The 17511-nt window shown below is 53.6% G+C and overlaps 7 protein-coding genes across 7 annotated transcripts; 5 read left to right on the plus strand and 2 right to left on the minus strand.

The window, feature by feature from the left end:
* Nucleotides 1-30: 30 nt before the first annotated feature.
* Nucleotides 31-1643, plus strand: Asppvi_007258 (60S ribosomal protein uL30; the record flags this gene model as incomplete). Its single annotated transcript, XM_043303149.1, has 4 exons — nucleotides 31-47; nucleotides 653-764; nucleotides 961-1127; nucleotides 1184-1643. The coding sequence occupies 4 exons, from the start codon at nucleotides 31-33 to the stop codon at nucleotides 1641-1643; spliced, it is 756 nt and encodes a 251-aa protein (XP_043159084.1).
* Nucleotides 1644-2166: 523 nt separating this feature from the next.
* Nucleotides 2167-3344, minus strand: Asppvi_007259 (TDA10 family protein; the record flags this gene model as incomplete). The annotated part of the gene is made up of 5 exons (XM_043303150.1): nucleotides 2167-2315; nucleotides 2362-2477; nucleotides 2533-2556; nucleotides 2616-3118; nucleotides 3189-3344. 5 exons carry the CDS (start codon nucleotides 3342-3344, stop codon nucleotides 2167-2169), a joined length of 948 nt encoding a protein of 315 aa, XP_043159085.1.
* Nucleotides 3345-4184: 840 nt separating this feature from the next.
* mfp (putative peroxisomal multifunctional beta-oxidation protein (MFP)) lies at nucleotides 4185-7226 on the plus strand (the record flags this gene model as incomplete). Its single annotated transcript, XM_043303151.1, has 7 exons — nucleotides 4185-4340; nucleotides 4403-4630; nucleotides 4696-4804; nucleotides 4856-4945; nucleotides 5003-5390; nucleotides 5444-5852; nucleotides 5907-7226. 7 exons carry the CDS (start codon nucleotides 4185-4187, stop codon nucleotides 7224-7226), a joined length of 2700 nt encoding a protein of 899 aa, XP_043159086.1.
* Nucleotides 7227-7681: 455 nt separating this feature from the next.
* On the plus strand, nucleotides 7682-9880 carry Asppvi_007261 (E3 ubiquitin-protein ligase; the record flags this gene model as incomplete). Its single annotated transcript, XM_043303152.1, has 1 exon — nucleotides 7682-9880. The coding sequence occupies one exon, from the start codon at nucleotides 7682-7684 to the stop codon at nucleotides 9878-9880; it is 2199 nt and encodes a 732-aa protein (XP_043159087.1).
* A 285-nt stretch (nucleotides 9881-10165) lies between these two features.
* Nucleotides 10166-12187, minus strand: Asppvi_007262 (putative MFS drug transporter; the record flags this gene model as incomplete). Its single annotated transcript, XM_043303153.1, has 6 exons — nucleotides 10166-10472; nucleotides 10534-10587; nucleotides 10640-10705; nucleotides 10755-11801; nucleotides 11849-11982; nucleotides 12029-12187. 6 exons carry the CDS (start codon nucleotides 12185-12187, stop codon nucleotides 10166-10168), a joined length of 1767 nt encoding a protein of 588 aa, XP_043159088.1.
* Nucleotides 12188-13029: 842 nt separating this feature from the next.
* Asppvi_007263 (putative cysteine synthase B) lies at nucleotides 13030-14694 on the plus strand (the record flags this gene model as incomplete). The annotated part of the gene is made up of 3 exons (XM_043303154.1): nucleotides 13030-13219; nucleotides 13269-14098; nucleotides 14152-14694. 3 exons carry the CDS (start codon nucleotides 13030-13032, stop codon nucleotides 14692-14694), a joined length of 1563 nt encoding a protein of 520 aa, XP_043159089.1.
* Nucleotides 14695-15310: 616 nt separating this feature from the next.
* On the plus strand, nucleotides 15311-17350 carry Asppvi_007264 (ferric reductase family protein; the record flags this gene model as incomplete). Its single annotated transcript, XM_043303155.1, has 6 exons — nucleotides 15311-15444; nucleotides 15494-15744; nucleotides 15793-15913; nucleotides 15961-16212; nucleotides 16264-16362; nucleotides 16411-17350. The coding sequence occupies 6 exons, from the start codon at nucleotides 15311-15313 to the stop codon at nucleotides 17348-17350; spliced, it is 1797 nt and encodes a 598-aa protein (XP_043159090.1).
* Nucleotides 17351-17511: the final 161 nt, after the last annotated feature.

Raw genomic sequence — 17511 nt, forward strand, 5'->3', positions numbered from 1 at the left:
GCCCAACTCGCGAATCAACGGACCGTCGCAATGGCCTCGTCTGCTACGTATGATACCCTTTGATTGATTCCTATCGGCAGTTTCGCTTTGCGAGCCCGTAAGGTTTCAGTTAATAGTCGTCCTTCTCGCTGGAGATGCTGCGATCAATTTTGGTCGCTGGGCACCAGCTCGATTTTTCCCGTGGCCTTCTCTCCAACACGAGCTCTCCTCCCATTTGAACACTGGAAGCATAGAGCCTGGATGATGAATGGTCTGGGGTATTGAGGTTGAAAGCGTCGTTGGCCTTCTCCTTGAAAAGCATTGTTGTGAGCTATCGTGCCCTCCGACGATCTTGAAAACAGATTGTCAGGAATCGGTGCGAACAGCGACAACATAACTTCCTGAGCGCAATGCTTGGGGTTTTGTCGGCTGAGGATAATGGCTTGCCATCCTTCTGAATTGTGAACGTCAGGCTGAGAATGCTGCGACTAGTAGCAGAATTTAGTTTTGGGTTTCAGTGCAACGCCATGCCTCACCGATCAAATGGATGTCGTCGAGTTTTCTATATATCTGCCTTCAGTTGAGAATGTGGCACTATAGCTGCAATTCTTACACTCGGCGAATACTTGCTTTCGTTTGATTGCATGGACAGACTATACTGACCTCAAACCAGCACCGTCCCCACCCAGGACCAGGTCCTCGTCCCTGAGACCCTCCTGAAGAAGCGCAAGAGCCAGGAGCAGGCTCGCGCTGTTGCCCGCGAGGAGGCTCAGAAGAAGAAGGAGGTTAGTTTTTTTGCAATTTTCTTACCTGCTTCTCAACCTATTCAATTGTGTGATGATACATTTTCCACTTACGCGACTAGACCTTCGGGTCGATGCTGTCGCTTCGTTAACCATCTTTCGGGGCTGACAATACCTTTTCCATTGATTTGTTTTACGATTTGTTTGGAAAGGCATGCCGCTAACTTGCAAATTTCAGGCCAACAAGAAGAAGCGTGAAGCTATCTTCAAGCGTGCTGAGGCCTACGTCAAGGAGTACCGCGATGCTGAGCGTGAGAAGATCCGCCTTGCTCGCGTTGCTCGCCAGCAGGGTAACTTCTACGTCCCTGACGAGCCCAAGCTGGTCTTCGTTGTCCGTATCAAGGGGTATGTTTCACTTGACCCTTCAGTTACCGTACCGTGGTGCTAATATAAATCTGCAGTATCAACAAGATTGCTCCTCAGCCCCGCAAGATCCTGCAGCTTCTCCGTCTGGTCCAGATCAACAACGGTACCTTCATCCGCCTCACCAAGGCTACCCAGGAGATGTTGACCATCATCAACCCCTACATCGCTTACGGTTACCCCAACCTCAAGAGCGTCCGTGAGCTCATCTACAAGCGCGGTTACGGAAAGGTCAACAAGCAGCGTGTCCCTCTCACCGACAACCAGGTCATTGAGGAGTCCCTTGGCAAGTACGGCATTGTCTGCATGGAGGATCTGATCCACGAGATCTACACTGTTGGCCCCAACTTCAAGCAGGCCAACAACTTCCTCTGGCCCTTCAAGCTCTCCAACCCCACTGGTGGCTTCCGCACCCGCAAGTTCAAGCACTTCATCGAGGGTGGTGACCTCGGTAACCGTGAGGAGAACATCAATGCTCTCATCAGACAGATGAACTAGATGCAGTCATCTACATGGTGGTTCTCTATCCTGGGTTGTTTGGTTCACATGGTCTGTTCTCGATTAGCGTATAATGGTCTATGATTCTCGGGTACAAAAATGGAAAATTTCAAGCAACCCATAACCTCTAGTCATGATTTATCGTAAAGTAGGTCGTAGACAGTTTTACGCATAGCCTGCCCCTGCTTTGGCTTCCCTGGATATAAAGTCTACGTCCTAGCTTGCTGTATGCGTCGCGGGCCTTCTGTGCTTTCCATACAATCCGAATCGAGTTGCAACCTACGCTTTGGGTCATGTAGCTTCAACCTCCAACTCACCCTTTCTTGGTTAATTTGACAAGTCCTAGGCAGCTTAGACTAGATTTCCATATCTAGACGTTTACGAACTGTTCTATAGACAGTTGCGCGCATGCCTCCTGGTATGTATATATGTACATTTTTGTGGCCGCATATACCCCCTTCCTTCAGTCGTCCTTGCGAGAGCAAACCCACTTCGATCCACGTCCAAGCCCATAGCCGAGTAATTAAATCTCAATGACTTCTTGCACCCTTCTCTCCTTATTGACAATAAGACGGAGCTGTCTGCCTTGCCACTCGGTGCTTGTTGAGTTCGAAGCAGGCTTGAAGGCCCCTTCTCGAAGTGCCTCACTGAACAGTTCGTAAGAGGGGTAGTCTGCCATATATTAACTGATGCTCGTCCGCCAATTCGATATACGTACAGCCGTCCACAAAGTGAGACACCTGCTCCTCAGTCATGCCGGTCCCTTTGGTTGCACGCAGCGTTCTTTCCTGTTCCTGTCTCCAATCGTAGACAAAGTGGAGATCTTGCGCATCGCTTGGAGATTTTTAGCAAGCGAGCATTAATATGATATCGAGTAGTGGGAACTCACATATGGACCAATGCGTCGAGCCGACTGCATTCGAGCAGTTAATATCAGCATCTAGAGCGATCTAATAGAGCAAGGGTACGAACTCGGTCAATACATCATACTTCCTCAAGGCGTCATTGACGGCCTTGACATCTTCAAACTTCACATGCCCTAAGCGGCCATTATAATCACCCTGGTCTTTCTGGCGGACTGCGGCCTCCCACTTCTCCCTGAGGACTCCATCATCCAAAGCACGGAAGCCAACACACCAGCCTTCGAAGATGACCACTTTGATTTTCTCTTGTCCGTCGCCGTTGACCGTCTCCCATTGGCTTTCAGGTACACGATCGCCCTGTCCCGAATAAGCGGACTTGTCATATTGCGGGATAGCGGTAGGACGGCCGGCACGGAGAGACTCGAAGACTTTTTCAGCAAGAGGCAGATCATGGGTCGCCGGTTGGCCGCGATGCTGGAGAAGAGGGTTGGAAGGAAAGGATCTCGCTAGTGTTTGTTGTTGCTCATGGGTGAGGTAGAAATCATCCAGGGAGATCGTGACGACCGGGAGGGAATATGGAGGTGCCCGAAGAGTTGATTGAAGATTCGAGACCTGGCGTTTACCTCTGGCTCAGTATACAGATCAAGGGAATACTTCTGAGCGATTCGAGTAGCTCACTCACCAGCACAGTCTTTCCTGCTCCCTGGACACCGTTGAGTCCTAGGAAGAATGGCGGGGTATTGTTTGGGTCATTCCCATAGCGTGCCTGGTGGGCTTTCAACCGCTTCAGCAGGAACGGGATGCAGTATTGAGATTTATCATCGATGATTTCAGGCATTTTGCAAGAACTTCTGACGATCTAGGTGCTGTGGTTGTCTACTATGACTACTTCGGTATTGTGATGCTATATATTATTTGTTCTCTCGGACGAGAGCCGACCGAAACCTGGGGTAGTCGAACTTCCCCGAGGGGATAAGATTGTGCCTGAATGACTTTCCGCATCTGAACAAAGTGATCTAGAAGACTCTTTTGGGAATTGCTTTACGATCCTGACCATATTCGCTGTCTAACAATTCGAAGACCAGGAGTTTATACAAACCATTAGGGATACACCCCGCGTGTCCCACGTGACAATGACGTCCAGCACATGCTCGCTGAGTCAGCAGATGGTCCCTCTGAGCTCTTCTGCCACTAAGATCGCAAGGAAATACATCCTTAAAGAATGATGCAAATGTAGAAAACGAGCATTGAGCATGTGGAAGAGGACGGAGCAGCTAGTAGAAAAATAGAAATACAACAAACGTCTCATGACTAGAGCATCGGCATGTGAAAACGTATCATCTGCCTAGCCAAATCCGCTTTGGCGTCTAGCAGCGGAACCTCCGAGCTTCACTGTGGAAGATACCGAGGTTCCTTTGGAGCTTGCCGAGCGTTGCGACCGTCTTCACCTTTATCCACCTCACCTCTTCCCCCAGATTCAGTTCCGGTCTCCTACGGTATCCCCGGCTCCCCAGAATTTCTTCCTTTTAAACCTCACTATCATCCCTCTGACGAATCGTCTTTTGAGTCCTTTGTCCCCTTTCTTCTCTCCTCCCTTGAACAGAACTGTGTGCTGAGTGCACCACCGTATTTGATCTTCTAGATACCCTCACTTTCCTTTCCTTCTACATTATCCAATATGTCTGAGCTGCGCTTTGACAACCAGACTGTCGTTGTTACAGGAGCTGGTGGTGGTCTTGGAAAGGCCTACGCTACCTTCTTCGCTTCCAGAGGTGCCAATGTCGTTGTAAACGATCTGGGTGTTTCCCACTCCGGTGAGGGGGCGTCATCAAAGGTACGAGGGATCATTTACCAAAGACGGTGGTTTATGACAGCTACTAACTTAATTTTACGTAGGCTGCTGATGTAGTAGTTGAGGAGATCCGAGCGGCTGGCGGCAAGGCAGTAGCCAACTATGACAGCGTCGAGAACGGTGAAGCTATCATTGAGACTGCCATCAAGAACTTCGGCCGGATCGATGTTCTCATCAACAACGCTGGTATCCTCCGTGATGTCAGCTTCAAGAACATGAAGGATCAGGATTGGGATCTGATCAACAAAGTTCACACCTATGGCGCATACAAGGTTAGCATAGCAACTATCAAGTTCGTTCTGTTTGCCCGGGTATTGACCATGATTCTCCTGTTCAGTGCGCAAGAGCAGCATGGCCTCACTTCCGGAAACAGAAGTATGGTCGTGTCATCAACACAGCTTCGGCAGCCGGTCTCTTCGGTAACTTCGGCCAGGCGAACTACTCTGGTGAGTTGCTTGTCGCTTGACACTATGTCACTGAAGCTAATAAATCGGAAGCCGCCAAGCTCGGCCAGGTCGGTTTCACTGAGACCCTTGCGAAGGAGGGTGCCAAGTACAACATCATTGCCAACGTTATCGCTCCCATCGGTATGTCTGGAACAACGATCTTATATACTTTTTCAGCCGGTGTCTGACTTGCAACAGCTGCCAGTCGCATGACTGCTACAATCATGCCTCCTGAGGTTTTGGAGAACCTCAAGCCCGACTGGGTTGTCCCCCTTGTCGCTGTTCTGGTCCACCCCTCGAATACCACTGAGAGCGGCTCAATTTTCGAGGTCGGCGGTGGCCACATGGCCAAGCTCCGGTGGGAGCGTTCCAAGGGTGCCTTATTGAAGACCGACGCTTCCCTGACCCCCGGAGCCATTGCAAGGAAGTGGAAAGATGTCTACGACTACTCTCAGCCGGAGTATCCTACCGGCCCCGCCGACTTCATGACCCTCCTGGAGAATGGCCTGAAGACTCCTAGCGCTCCCTCTGGAGAAGAGCCTGATCTGAAGGGCAAGGTTGCCCTCGTTACTGGTGGTGGTAATGGGTGCGTATTATCTGATTTTTTGATTTTTAAGGAACATAAGCTGATTTATCCAGTCTGGGCCGCTCGTACTGTCTTCTGTTCGCTAAGCTCGGTGCCTCCGTGGTCGTTAACGATCTGGTCGATCCCGAGCCTGTCGTCCAGGAGATCAAGAAGATGGGTGGAAAGGCCGTTGGCAACAAGGCCTCCTGCGAGGATGGCGACGCTGTCGTGAAGACTGCCATTGATGCTTTCGGTCGCATTGACATCTTGGTCAACAACGCCGGTATCCTCCGTGACAAGGCCTTCAACAACATGAACGATGATCTGTGGAACGCTGTCATCAACGTGCATCTGCGTGGTACTTATAAGGTGACCAAGGCCGCTTGGCCCTACATGCTCAAGCAAAAGTACGGTCGTATTGTCAACACCGCTAGCACCAGCGGTATCTACGGCAACTTTGGACAGGCCAACTATGCTGCCGCGGTAAGGCCTTCGCCGTTGACTGTAAAGCGTATCGGGTTGCTAATCCTAGTCTAGAAATTGGGTATCCTCGGTCTCTCCCGCGCTCTCGCCATTGAGGGTGCCAAGTACAACATCAAGGTCAACACCATTGCGCCCAACGCGGGTACCAACATGACCCGTACCATTATGCCTGAGGAGATGGTTCAGGCCTTCAAGCCCGACTATGTTGCCCCCATGGTCGCCCTTCTCTGCTCTGACATGTGCCCGGAGCCCAGCAGCAAGGGTCTCTACGAGTGCGGCAGCGGATGGTTCTCCAGTACTCGCTGGCAGCGCTCTGGCGGCCACGGATTCCCTGTGGACGTGAAGCTGACTCCCGAGGCTGTTCTCAAGCAGTGGAAGCAGATCACTAACTTCGATGATGGTCGTGCTGACCACCCCGAGGACAGCCAGGCTGGTACCGAGAAGGTGATGGCCAACATGTCCAACCGCAGTGGTGGTGAAGGTGGCAACGACATCCTTGCCAACATTGAGAAGGCCAAGCAGGCCACTACTGAGGGCACCGCTTTCGACTACGTCGACCGCGATGTCATCCTCTACAATCTCAGCGTTGGTGCCAAGCGCACTGACCTTCCTCTGGTGTACGAGAACAATGAACACTTCCAGGCTCTCCCCACTTTCGGTGTGATCCCCTGGTTCAACACTGCCACCCCCTGGAACATGGACGACATCGTCGCCAACTTCTCGCCCATGATGCTGCTGCATGGTGAGCAGTACATGGAAGTTCGCAAGTTCCCCATCCCTACCGAGGCCAAGACCTTGACATACCCCAAGCTCATCGACGTGGTCGACAAGGGTAAGGCCGCTCTCGTCGTTGCTGGATACACCACCAAGGATGCCAAGACCGGAGAGGAGCTGTTCTACAACGAGTCTACCGTCTTTATCCGTGGCAGCGGTGGCTTCGGTGGTTCCCCCAAGCCCACTGCTCCCCGCCCCAAGGGTGCCACGGCTGCTTACAACCCTCCCAAGCGCCAGCCTGATGTTGTGATCGAGGAGAAGACCTCTGAGGACCAGGCTGCTCTGTACCGTCTCAACGGTGACCGCAACCCTCTGCACATTGATCCCGAGTTCAGCAAGGTCGGTGGCTTCAAGACTCCCATCCTGCACGGACTGTGCTCGCTCGGTGTCTCTGGCAAGCACGTCTTCAACAAGTTCGGTGCGTTCAAGAGTCTGAAGGTTCGCTTCGCCGGTGTCGTGCTGCCCGGTCAAACCCTGAAGACGGAGATGTGGAAGGAAGGAAACACAGTCATCTTCCAGACCACTGTTGTGGAGACCGGCAAGCCCGCCATCCTGGGCGCTGGTGCCGAGTTGTTGGAGGGGGCCAAGGCCAAATTGTAAGATAAAAGCATACTGGGTTAATATGGTCTATCAGCTTTTGTATATAAATCATGATTTTCTGCCAACAGAAGCAATGCACTGATGTCTTGTTCACTGTCTGCTAAGCTCAAATTTGTAAGCGATCGTACGATACTTTTGAATATTCAAGTATATTATGGTATTCAATCAGACCCTCTGAGTCAATTGATATTTGCGTAGTCTTTTTAGAGTGAGTGATTAGTTGGCATAGTTGTTGGTGACAGGACGCCTAACGCTCGATTTCATGGTTATGTAACCTGCTCCCCATCAGCGCCGAGGACCACACCTCAACCTGACACAACTCACTCCCCGCAACCAGCACATCAACCATCAAATACGGATGCCACGGACCGTATCACTGCTAGGCAGTTGAGTTGAATCCGAATTGGATTTGATCGGCACAACGATCATGTAGCGGAGTTTCCGTCGTTGCCACGATGGTGCTCTCGCTACCTGTCCCAAGCTTCTCTAGATCCACCACGGCCTCCCCCGCGCTCCGGTCCAGCAACAGCAGCAGCAGCAATAGCAACAACCAATCCACGACCCTCAGCGAAGCACTCCGAAACAACCCATTCGGGAATACCTCTCGATCCCGCGCCATCGCAGCCCTGACATCGAACACCCAGGCCGAGAACGCGAAGCAGGAGCAGGAAGAGCTCAACGATGCGCTGGAGACACTAGCCCGCATCTTCCCAGACGTGAAGATCGAGGTCTTCCGCGAACTGCTCGTGCGGTTCGACGGACAGAGCAGGCTGCAGGTGTGCGTGGAGCAGCTGCTCCGGCATAAGAACGAATGGGTGGCTGGGCGGTGGAACGTCCCGACAGGGACCGGAGACGAAGGCGGGGATGGTGATGTTTCACGAGAACACGATGAGCATGTGGTGCCGCCCGAGGAACGATTCCGGAGCGACGAGTACAAAGCTTCTGTGAAGGGTGTGCTGGCGAAGGAGTTCAGCGGGCTGAGCAGGAGTACGGTGGAAGCGGTGCTGGCAGAGGCGAACTTTTGCTATATGCGGGCGCGGCCGACGCTGAAGGAGCTGTCGAGGCGGACCTGGCGGGCGACGCTCAATAATATTTTGCCTTCGTTCAAACGCAAGAAGGACAAGGACGAACATCCTCTGGTGGTATGGCAGCGGCGTGCGGATGGTGAGCTGGTGCCTAGGCTGAAGGAGACGGGATGCGTCGAGCTGGATAGGGAGTTATATGAGGCTCTGCTTGCGCCTTTGCTGCGAGTGAGACGGGAGGAACAGGAGGAGAAAGACTTCAAGTTGGCCGAGGAGCTCAATGAGCGCGAAGCACAGGCGGTTGAGGCGCTGTATGAGTGTGAGTGCTGTCTTGCCGACGTGACTTTTGAACAAATCTCCACTTGCTCGGTCGACTCGCATATAATTTGTTATAGCTGCATACAGAGGACTATCCACGAGGCTCTATTTGGGCAAGGATGGGGCAAGTCGGTGGACGTGGAGAGATCGACTTTGAAGTGTATCGCGCCGATTGCCCATGGTAGCTGCGAGGGCACCTTGGATCCTGAGACTGTCAAGCGAGCTATAATCATGGAAAAGGCTGGACTTGAGACTTACTGCAAATTCGAGACTCGGCTGGCTTCGGAGTCTCTGATGAAGTCGCAGTTGAAACTTGTCCGCTGTCCGTTCTGCTCTTACGCCGAGATTGATCCCGTTTACCATCCGACTTCCAAGGGGATAGCCTGGCACTTTCGTCGTGATGGGCTGTTGTCCACGATCTTGATGGCTGTCATACTCCTCGATATGGTACCTTTGCTGGCCATCCCGCTTATCATTTTATATCTACTGGATCCTACGGCTGTGCCGACTATCCTTAAGAATTCGCTTCTTAATCTGTGTCTCAAAGTTCGTCCGAAAAGATTCACATGTGCCAATCCTCTTTGCCGTCGCGTCAGTTGCATCACCTGCCAGAAACCGTGGCGTGATCCTCACATCTGTCATGAGCCCCTGTTGCTCGACCTTCGGGCTACTGTTGAGGCCGCGCGCACAGCTGCGGTGAAGCGCACGTGTCCTCGGTGTGGCTTATCCTTTGTCAAGTCGTCCGGCTGCAACAAATTGACCTGCGTCTGCGGATATTCCATGTGCTATCTCTGCCGCAAAGCCCTTGGGTCGTCCCTTCCGGCAGCGGGACAAGGTCGAGTTCCTCGCCTTGTAGCCGGAATCTTCAATCAAGAGAACATTGCACCGGCTGGGCAAGATCCTAACGACAATGACCGGAACGGCGTTGATGGAGAAGATGCGGAGGAGGGCTACAAGCACTTCTGCGAGCACTTCCGCATCAATCCAGGATCGAGATGTACAGAATGCAACAAATGCGATCTGTACCAGGCCGAAGACGAGGAGGCTGTAGCACGCCGAGCAGGCGAGCGGGCGGAACGTGAGTGGCGCGCACGACAGGGCGCCTCGGCCGCTGGGGTTGCGGTTGGGGCTCTCCAAGTCAACAACGATTTTTCAGCAGACACCCGCAGGAAATCCTGGGGGCTCCCGTTGCATCAGGGCAAGGGCTGGTCGTACTGGCTGAACGAGGTGTGGCATGACGGGCAGTGGAAGCTGGAAGGACAGGCTTTGGTGGACTGGGTGGTGGAGCAAGTGGTCGTTATTGATGAAATATGAATTTCGGCCTTGTTGCATCTGCCTACTATACATCTGGTAGGCGTTAGATTGTTTCGTTCAACCTGGGGCATGGGCATAGGCATGGGCATGGGCATGGGGCATGGATACACAAAAGGAGGTTGGGCCAGATTGTTTTGGATTTGACGACGTGACGAGGACACGACAGACGCTTACTACTCTTACCTCGATACCTTTTTCTCTGACTGAATTAATGGATGAGCTCGATTTTTCTAATTTACACTCTATCAACCCTAAAACCACAGTACAGTCAACTGGCACAGACATCTAGCAAGCGTTCTTCTCGTCGACCCTCTTCTTCGCCTCCTCCTTCAATTTCGCATCGTCGGCCCTATTCAACTCGACCTGCGGCATCAGCACAAACGCCAAACAGAACGCAAATGCTGCCAATGCGCCCCCGATCACGAAGATGATCCTAAAGCCCCGCTTATACGCCGGTACGACCAAGGCACGCACGCGCTCCGCTTCGTCCGCCGGAAGACTAGATAGAAAATTCTTCGGGCTGGACAGAAACGATCTTGTTTCTGAAGCCGTGAACCCGAGATTGGAGATCGAGGAGGAGAGGAGGTTGTTTCTGGCATGTGTTAGTTGTGGTTGCCCTGGCCCATGTAGATGTGGATGGCATGGCGTCTTACATGATTGTTCCGGCGACAGCTAGGCCGAGTGTACCACCTAAGTTTCTGACGAAGCTGAGCAGAGTCAGTGTGGCTTTCTTGGCTACAGTTGAAAGAGAGGAGATACTTTCGGAACGATGTTACGACGGCCATCTCGCGGCGTTCGACGCCGGCTTGGATTGCGATGAGGGCTCTGTGATGGTCATTAGTGAGGCAGTGAGAATGGGTGCAGGTGAGCGTACGGCTGCAGGGTGTTGCCCACACCCACACCAGTCAATATCCCATAGCCGATCTGCTTCCCCAGGCCGGAGGACTGATCCAGCGTTGAGAAGAGGCCTAGTCCGACGGCCCAGATCATCCAGCCGAACAGGATACATTCCCTGTACCGGCCTATCCAGTGCACGACGAGCCCGGAGGCGGTACTACTGGCCGCTACATCTATCAGCTGGTGTCTGTCTGCAAGGAGAGGAGAGGACATAGAGGACATACTCTGCATCAGCGTGATGGGCAGCAACATCGCGCCGGCCTTGACGGTCGAATACCCAAAGACCAGCTGGTAGAAGGTCGGGATATAGTACACCTGGACCAGGAAATTCCACCCATTGACAAACATCGTCAGACACGCGCCGTTGACGATCCGCGAGCGGAAGATATGCATCGGGACGAGCGGGAACGCCGCCCCCTTCCACTGCCAGAGCACGAACGCCACGCAAACTGCCACGCCCACCACAAGCGTAGCAACCACATGCGCTGAAGCCCAGGCATACTCGCCTCCGCCCCAGTTCAGGCCCAGCAGGAGCACGGCCGTCCCGCCGAGCGCCAGCGCCGCGCCGACGAAATCCACCGCCGCAAGCTTCACCTTCCACGCCCCGGATACCTTGCGCAGGGGCATGAAGAAGAACACGCACAGCGTCGTGAGCACCGTGAGCGGGAGGTTCAGGCGGAAGATCCACCGCCACGACTCGTTCTCGATCGATGCGGACGCGAGCGCGCCTCCGATTACGGGTCCGATGCCGTTTGCGAGCGCGACCACCGCGCCCAAAATACCCTGGTACTTACCTCTCTCGCGCAGCGGGACCACGTCGCTGACGATCATCTGGGCGACACTCATGAGGCCGCCGCCGCCGATGCCGGTGAAGGCGCGGAAGATGATGAGCTGGGTGGCTGTTTGGGCGAGCGAGGCGGCCAGCGAGCCGAAGAAGAAGATGGCGAGACCGGCGAAGAGGACGTATTTGCGGGACCAGATGTCGGAGAGGCGGCCATAGAGCAGTTGGAAGCAGGTGGATGTACTGCGGTCATTAGCGAGACGCAGGACTTATATAAGGAGTCAACGTACACGAAATAGGCGCCGGAGATCCAGGACGTCTGGTCGCTGGCGTTCAGGGCGTTGCCGACGATGGACAAACTGGCCGCGAGGGTCGTTTGGTCCATCAAGGCGACGAGATCAACCGTCGAGCATGCGAGGAAGATCTGCTTGTCTTAGATTTGTGGCTCATATTGTGGTGATGATACTCACTGTGATGATGGTACTCCTGGGGACATAGTTTGTCTGCTCGTTGAAGACATGTTGTCCTGCTGCTTTGGTCTCTGCGCCCTCTGTCACCTCTACAACTGTTCCAGAGGAGCTCGGGGGTGTAGACTCCTGTTGCTGAGAACTGATCACTGTGTCTGGCATTGTAGTTTGCTACGTCTCCAATCAACCAGGGAGCTGACCAGGAAGTCTACAGCGGGAATGGGAATTGAGTTTTAAAGTTGGAATGCACCACGAGGGCGACGATGATCAGACTCGTGCATTGCGTGCCAAAGACCCTGATTATTCTCCGAGGACCCGTGAGTCATTTCATTTTGTGAGGAAATGCACCTGCCGTGATTGAGAATAATGATGGGCGGGTCGATCTGCAGCATCAAGACGCCATCTCGCACTAAAAGGGAAAATGTGCGCAAAAACACTCACCCAAGGTCCCCGTGCATGATTTTAATTAATCTTACTCTATTTGATAGTGGGTAGGCTATATGAGATGCAGAACACGGTGCACAGTTAATTCATTGTGTTATTGAGGGGGATCACTACAGGAATTCCTCATACCTTGGAGGTGCCAACACTCTAGACGGGTCTGTTGCCTGCTCTACACTAAGAATCATGGAAGTGACATTGATTAGTGTAATAGAATCCGCCGATGTTGCATCTACGGCCTCCAGGTCCTCCTTCTTGGGTCCGTCACGGTAATTGTAGGCGATCATCAGCCTCCAAGGTAGTCTGGGCATCTCCCGAGAGAGGAGACTGCAGAGATCAGCCTCACGTTTCAGGAAATAGCTCATTCCAGAGCAGAATATGCTCAGATGGACCTGCTCCTTCTGGCCGCAAGTGCCTCCTCGGCTGGTGGGCCATTCTGCTTTTGGGCAAGTTGCATTTTTGTCACTGGAGAAGAGGCCTGCGGTATAAAGCGGCAGGCCTCTGCGTCTGCATCTGCGTCTTATGCTCTGTTTGGCGTTTATATCCGTTCTCAGTAGCATAAGATGGCTGCAAACGAGCTGAACGTCTACAGGGGCCCTGATGCCCTCAGGAAGTACTTTGACCCCGATTGTCAGCCTCCTCTACCCCTGGTGGAGGTTCCTGAGTACCTGAATCCGTACCATCAAGATGGGGTGCGCCTCTACGCCAAAATGATGTCGATGCATCCTGCCAACAACGTCAAGGCAATGCCTGGTGAGCGTCCTGTGAGAATCGTAATAGCTACCGACTAACGAAATGGCAGCATTAAATATGCTTGAGAAGAAAGTCGTCCCGGGCAAAACCAAGACCATCATCGAGTATAGTTCCGGGTCAACGGTGATCTCCATGTCGATGATCGCGCGCGTCATGCACGGCATCCACGACACACGAGCCTTCCTAAGCAACAAGACCAGCGACGCTAAGCTGAAACTCATGCAGTTCTTCGGCCTGGACATCACCCTCTTCGGCGGACCGAGCCAGCCTGAACCGTTTGACGACCGCGGCGGGATCCAGAACGCCCGCAAGATGGGTCTGGAGTCCGACGAGATCCTCAACCCCAACCAGTACGAAAACCATGATAACTGGGGCTCGCATGTACGCTGGACAGGACCGCAGATTCTCAGGCAGCTCCCCGAGATCAATGTGCTCTGCGCTGGGATGGGCACGTCTGGCACTATGACCGGTCTGGGGACGTTTTTCAAGGAGAACAAGCCGTCGGTGTTGCGGCTGGGGGTGTGCACGGCGGCTGGGGACCGAGTCCCGGGTCCGCGGTCGTTGGCGCTCCTGAAGCCGGTTGAGTTTCCTTGGAGAGAGGCGGTTGATGCCATTGAGGAAGTCAATTCGTACGATTCCTTCTCGCTGTCGCTGGATCTGTGCCGCGAGGGGATCGTCTGTGGCCCGTCGTCGGGGTTCAATCTACAGGGATTGTTTCAGCTGTTGGAGAAACGCAAGCAGGCCGGGACGCTGGCTGAGCTAGCTGGGCCGGATGGCCTGGTCCACTCTGTGTTTATCTGCTGCGACCTACCCTACCAGTACATCGGCGAGTACTTTTCCAAACTGGGGGCGGAGAAATTCCATCCCATCAAGAACGAGGTAAGTGCCCTATCTTCTGATTGACACCCCGAGTCACCGACTAAGCGTCGCAGAATCTCAGCGGAGTCGACATCTATCGCTACGACGAGAGCTGGGAACGAAGCCCCATCGTCCTCTTCACGCATTTCTACGAGACTCCCCGCTCGCTCTCGGACAGTCTTCTGCGCAACATCGAGCTCAGACCACTCTGCTGCGTTCTGGATCTGAGAACAGCGGCAGATTACTCCACCTGGCATCTGCCTGGTTCAGTCAACATCCCCCTTCGCAGCCTGGACTCGCACACTCCCAAGCCATTCGCGGATCCCAGCGTGCTGGAAGCGCAATGGTTAGAGCTCGAGACTTTGTTCAAGGCGGAGGAGGCTCTGAGCAAGCTCCGTGGCCACCATGTCTTGGTCATTTGCTACCACGGTGATACGGCCCGGGTGGCCACCAGCGTACTGCGAGCCAAGGGCATTGAGGCCGATAGTCTGAGAGGAGGGTATCAAGCTCTGAGGGATCATGGGCTGTGGGGAGAGAACGAAGTGAGCACTGTCACAGGCACAGAGCATATGAAATCGTCGATTTCTGTTGAGACTGTCCCGTTGCAAGTGKGTTGATGATATATGCTGTACCTGGTACCTTGGTAGTATGACTATGACTAGTGATTATGAGATTATGCCATCATGTTTTCATTTTCTTTTTCCATACTTCCATGTTTTCGCTTTTCCTGTAAGTTAAGGTTGATGCGTGGTGTACCCCGTAGTCTGCAACCAACCCACGGATTCAGCGCAAATCTGCTCATAGAGCCATAGGGCAATTACCAGGATTAAATAAGGGAAATGTTATCTGAAGCGAAGAAAAAACAAAGATGGTCCACCCTCGACGCTAACAGGCTGGAAATGTGCTCAATTGTGAGCATGTCTGGACCAATCAGCAACCAGCATTTACAGCCCTGAAGCATACATCTATACTAGGTAATTTGAGGACCTTTACGTGACTCTTATAGTGACTCTAGTATGATCCAGGAAGTAAACTAAACAATAGTATGGCTCTGGTCAGCTGTTAGCGTTCCTCTCTGTCTGGCAATTGCACCACTGCCATCTGCAGAGTTTGTTCTCGTCCTCTGTTTAAATCTCGCCCAAGTCAAGATCATCTCCCTCCCAACTGACACAGAGCAGATCGAGGTATCACGACTGCAGGATCTACTGTCGTGATCGTCTTTGACTACACAAGATGATGGACATGTCCGGAGGAGGCTCCGGCCTTCCATGGCTCGACCAGCCTGTGATGCTTCATTCTTCCAGAAAAGACACCTGCACATTGAGTCCGGAGCAGTGCGCGTACCGTCGCGGCCACTGGCGATACTGGTATCTATCTACCTTCTGTTGTCGTTTCAGTCGTCTAATGGGTATCCAGGTACGAAGCGGATCATGTCTACGCCTTGAACACCGTCTACTTCATGTGTGCGACTATCGGAGTCTTCGCCATAGCTCACTTCCTCTCCCGGCGGGCTCCTCTGCCCTTGAAACGCAGTGCTCTCTGGCGGAAGACGACGGCTGCCATGCGCTATCTCTCCTATCAGGGATACCAGGTACCATCCTTGCGGTACTGGTCGCCGTCTCTGGGTGTGATGCTCCTCGGGCTGGTGGGATTTGTTTTCTTCTTCGGTTAGTCTTTGCTAGGTGTGCTTCTTGACTCCCTGCTGACATGGATAGCCATGACCCTTGGCCCGAAGCCATACTACTGGCCTAATACGGCTAAAGTCTCCTATGGAAGTAGTCCGCCGATCGCGACGAGAACGGGGTGGATGGCCTTGGGCCTTCTTCCTTTTGTGCTGTGAGTACAAGGGCACAAGTTGTTGGCGGACTTGACTGACTGTGTAGGATCCTGGGAACAAAAGCGAATCTCATCTCGGTGTTGACGGGTGTACCGCATGAAAAGCTTCAGGTCTTCCATCACTGGGCCAGCTACGCCATGTTCGTCCTGGCGTTGATCCACACCTTTCCCTTCATCATCGTCCATATCGACAAGGGCGATATGGTCAAGCAGTGGAAGACGTCGCTCACCTACTGGACTGGAGTTGCGGCGCTGATTCCCCAGGCGTATTTGACCGTCATGTCCTTGCCAGCTATCCGGTGAGTCTGAATACTTTGTCTCGGACGAAATCTCAGCCCTAACGACTGTAGAAACCGATACTACGAGTTCTTCAAGGCGACGCATGTCACCGTGGCACTGCTCTTCGTCCTCTTCTTCTTCTTCCACTGCGACTTTCGGCTCACATCTTGGTACGTATGCCCCATCACCTGTATGCCAATGCTAACGTGGCCGGCCAGGGACTACTTCATCGCCGGCGGCGCCCTCTACCTCTTCAGTCTCTGCGCAGCATACGTCCGCACCACCCTCCTCCACGGCCGCCACAAAGCCACCCTCGACGTCCTCCCATGCGGCCTGGTCCGCATCAAGATCCCCACCTTCATAACCTGGTCCCCAGGCCAACACATCTTCCTCCGGTTCCTAAATCCCTCCCAGCTCGGCCTGCACTCTCTAACCGCCCACCCGTTCACCATCACCTCCATCGCCCACAACCCAGCCTCCCTGCCTAAACCCAACGAACTAGTCTTCTACATCAAACCCCGCGGAGGGATCACAGCTCGACTCGCCAGCCTCGCCGCACAGCGCCCAGGCACCGAGCGCACCGTGCTGCTCGAAGGTCCCTACGGCGGCCTCGCTGCATCCAACGACCTCGCAAGATTCGACTCTGTCCTTGTCATCTCTGGTGGCTCAGGCGGCGGTTTCTCGCTAGGTATCGTGGACGCGGTCCTGGCCTCCTCCCCAACCCCAGCTCTACAGATAATCTTCGCAACGCGCAATCAGTCAATGGCAGAGTGGTACATCGAGGAAATCGAGACCCGCATCTCAACCTCCAATGCCTCCAGCAGAGGCGGGGACGCCTCCGCCTCGGTTTACGTTACCTCTGCGCAGCAGGAGCAACAGGAACAGCAAGAAGACGACGAGAGCAAACTCCCCTCCACCAAACCTCTCACCAGCAGCATGTCGCAGATCGCAGTAACACACGGCCCCCGGCCGGACCTGCCTGCCTTCATTGCGGGCTGTACGTCTCCATCCAGCGCGAAAGGTAAGCGTGTAGGCGTCTTCGTCTGCGGTCCGGCGAGCATGCTGCACGATGTGCGGAATGCGGCTGCGCGGGCGCAGCGGGATGTCCTGGGGGATGGGGCGGAGGAGGTATACCTCCACCTAGAGCCTTTTTCGTAAGTTCCTGCTGCTGGCATTAACATTGACAACTTGCTGACATGCCCAGATGGTAATCACTGCATTGCGGTAGCGGAGACGTGATAGCTCTATATCTATCTAATTAGCCAAAATCAATCATTATCAGCTGTATACACATCATGACATGACACGGGCTATACAAT

This window comes from Aspergillus pseudoviridinutans, assembly GCF_018340605.1.
Source record: "Aspergillus pseudoviridinutans IFM 55266 DNA, scaffold_5, whole genome shotgun sequence".
In the NCBI taxonomy this organism is placed as follows: domain Eukaryota; kingdom Fungi; phylum Ascomycota; class Eurotiomycetes; order Eurotiales; family Aspergillaceae; genus Aspergillus; species Aspergillus pseudoviridinutans.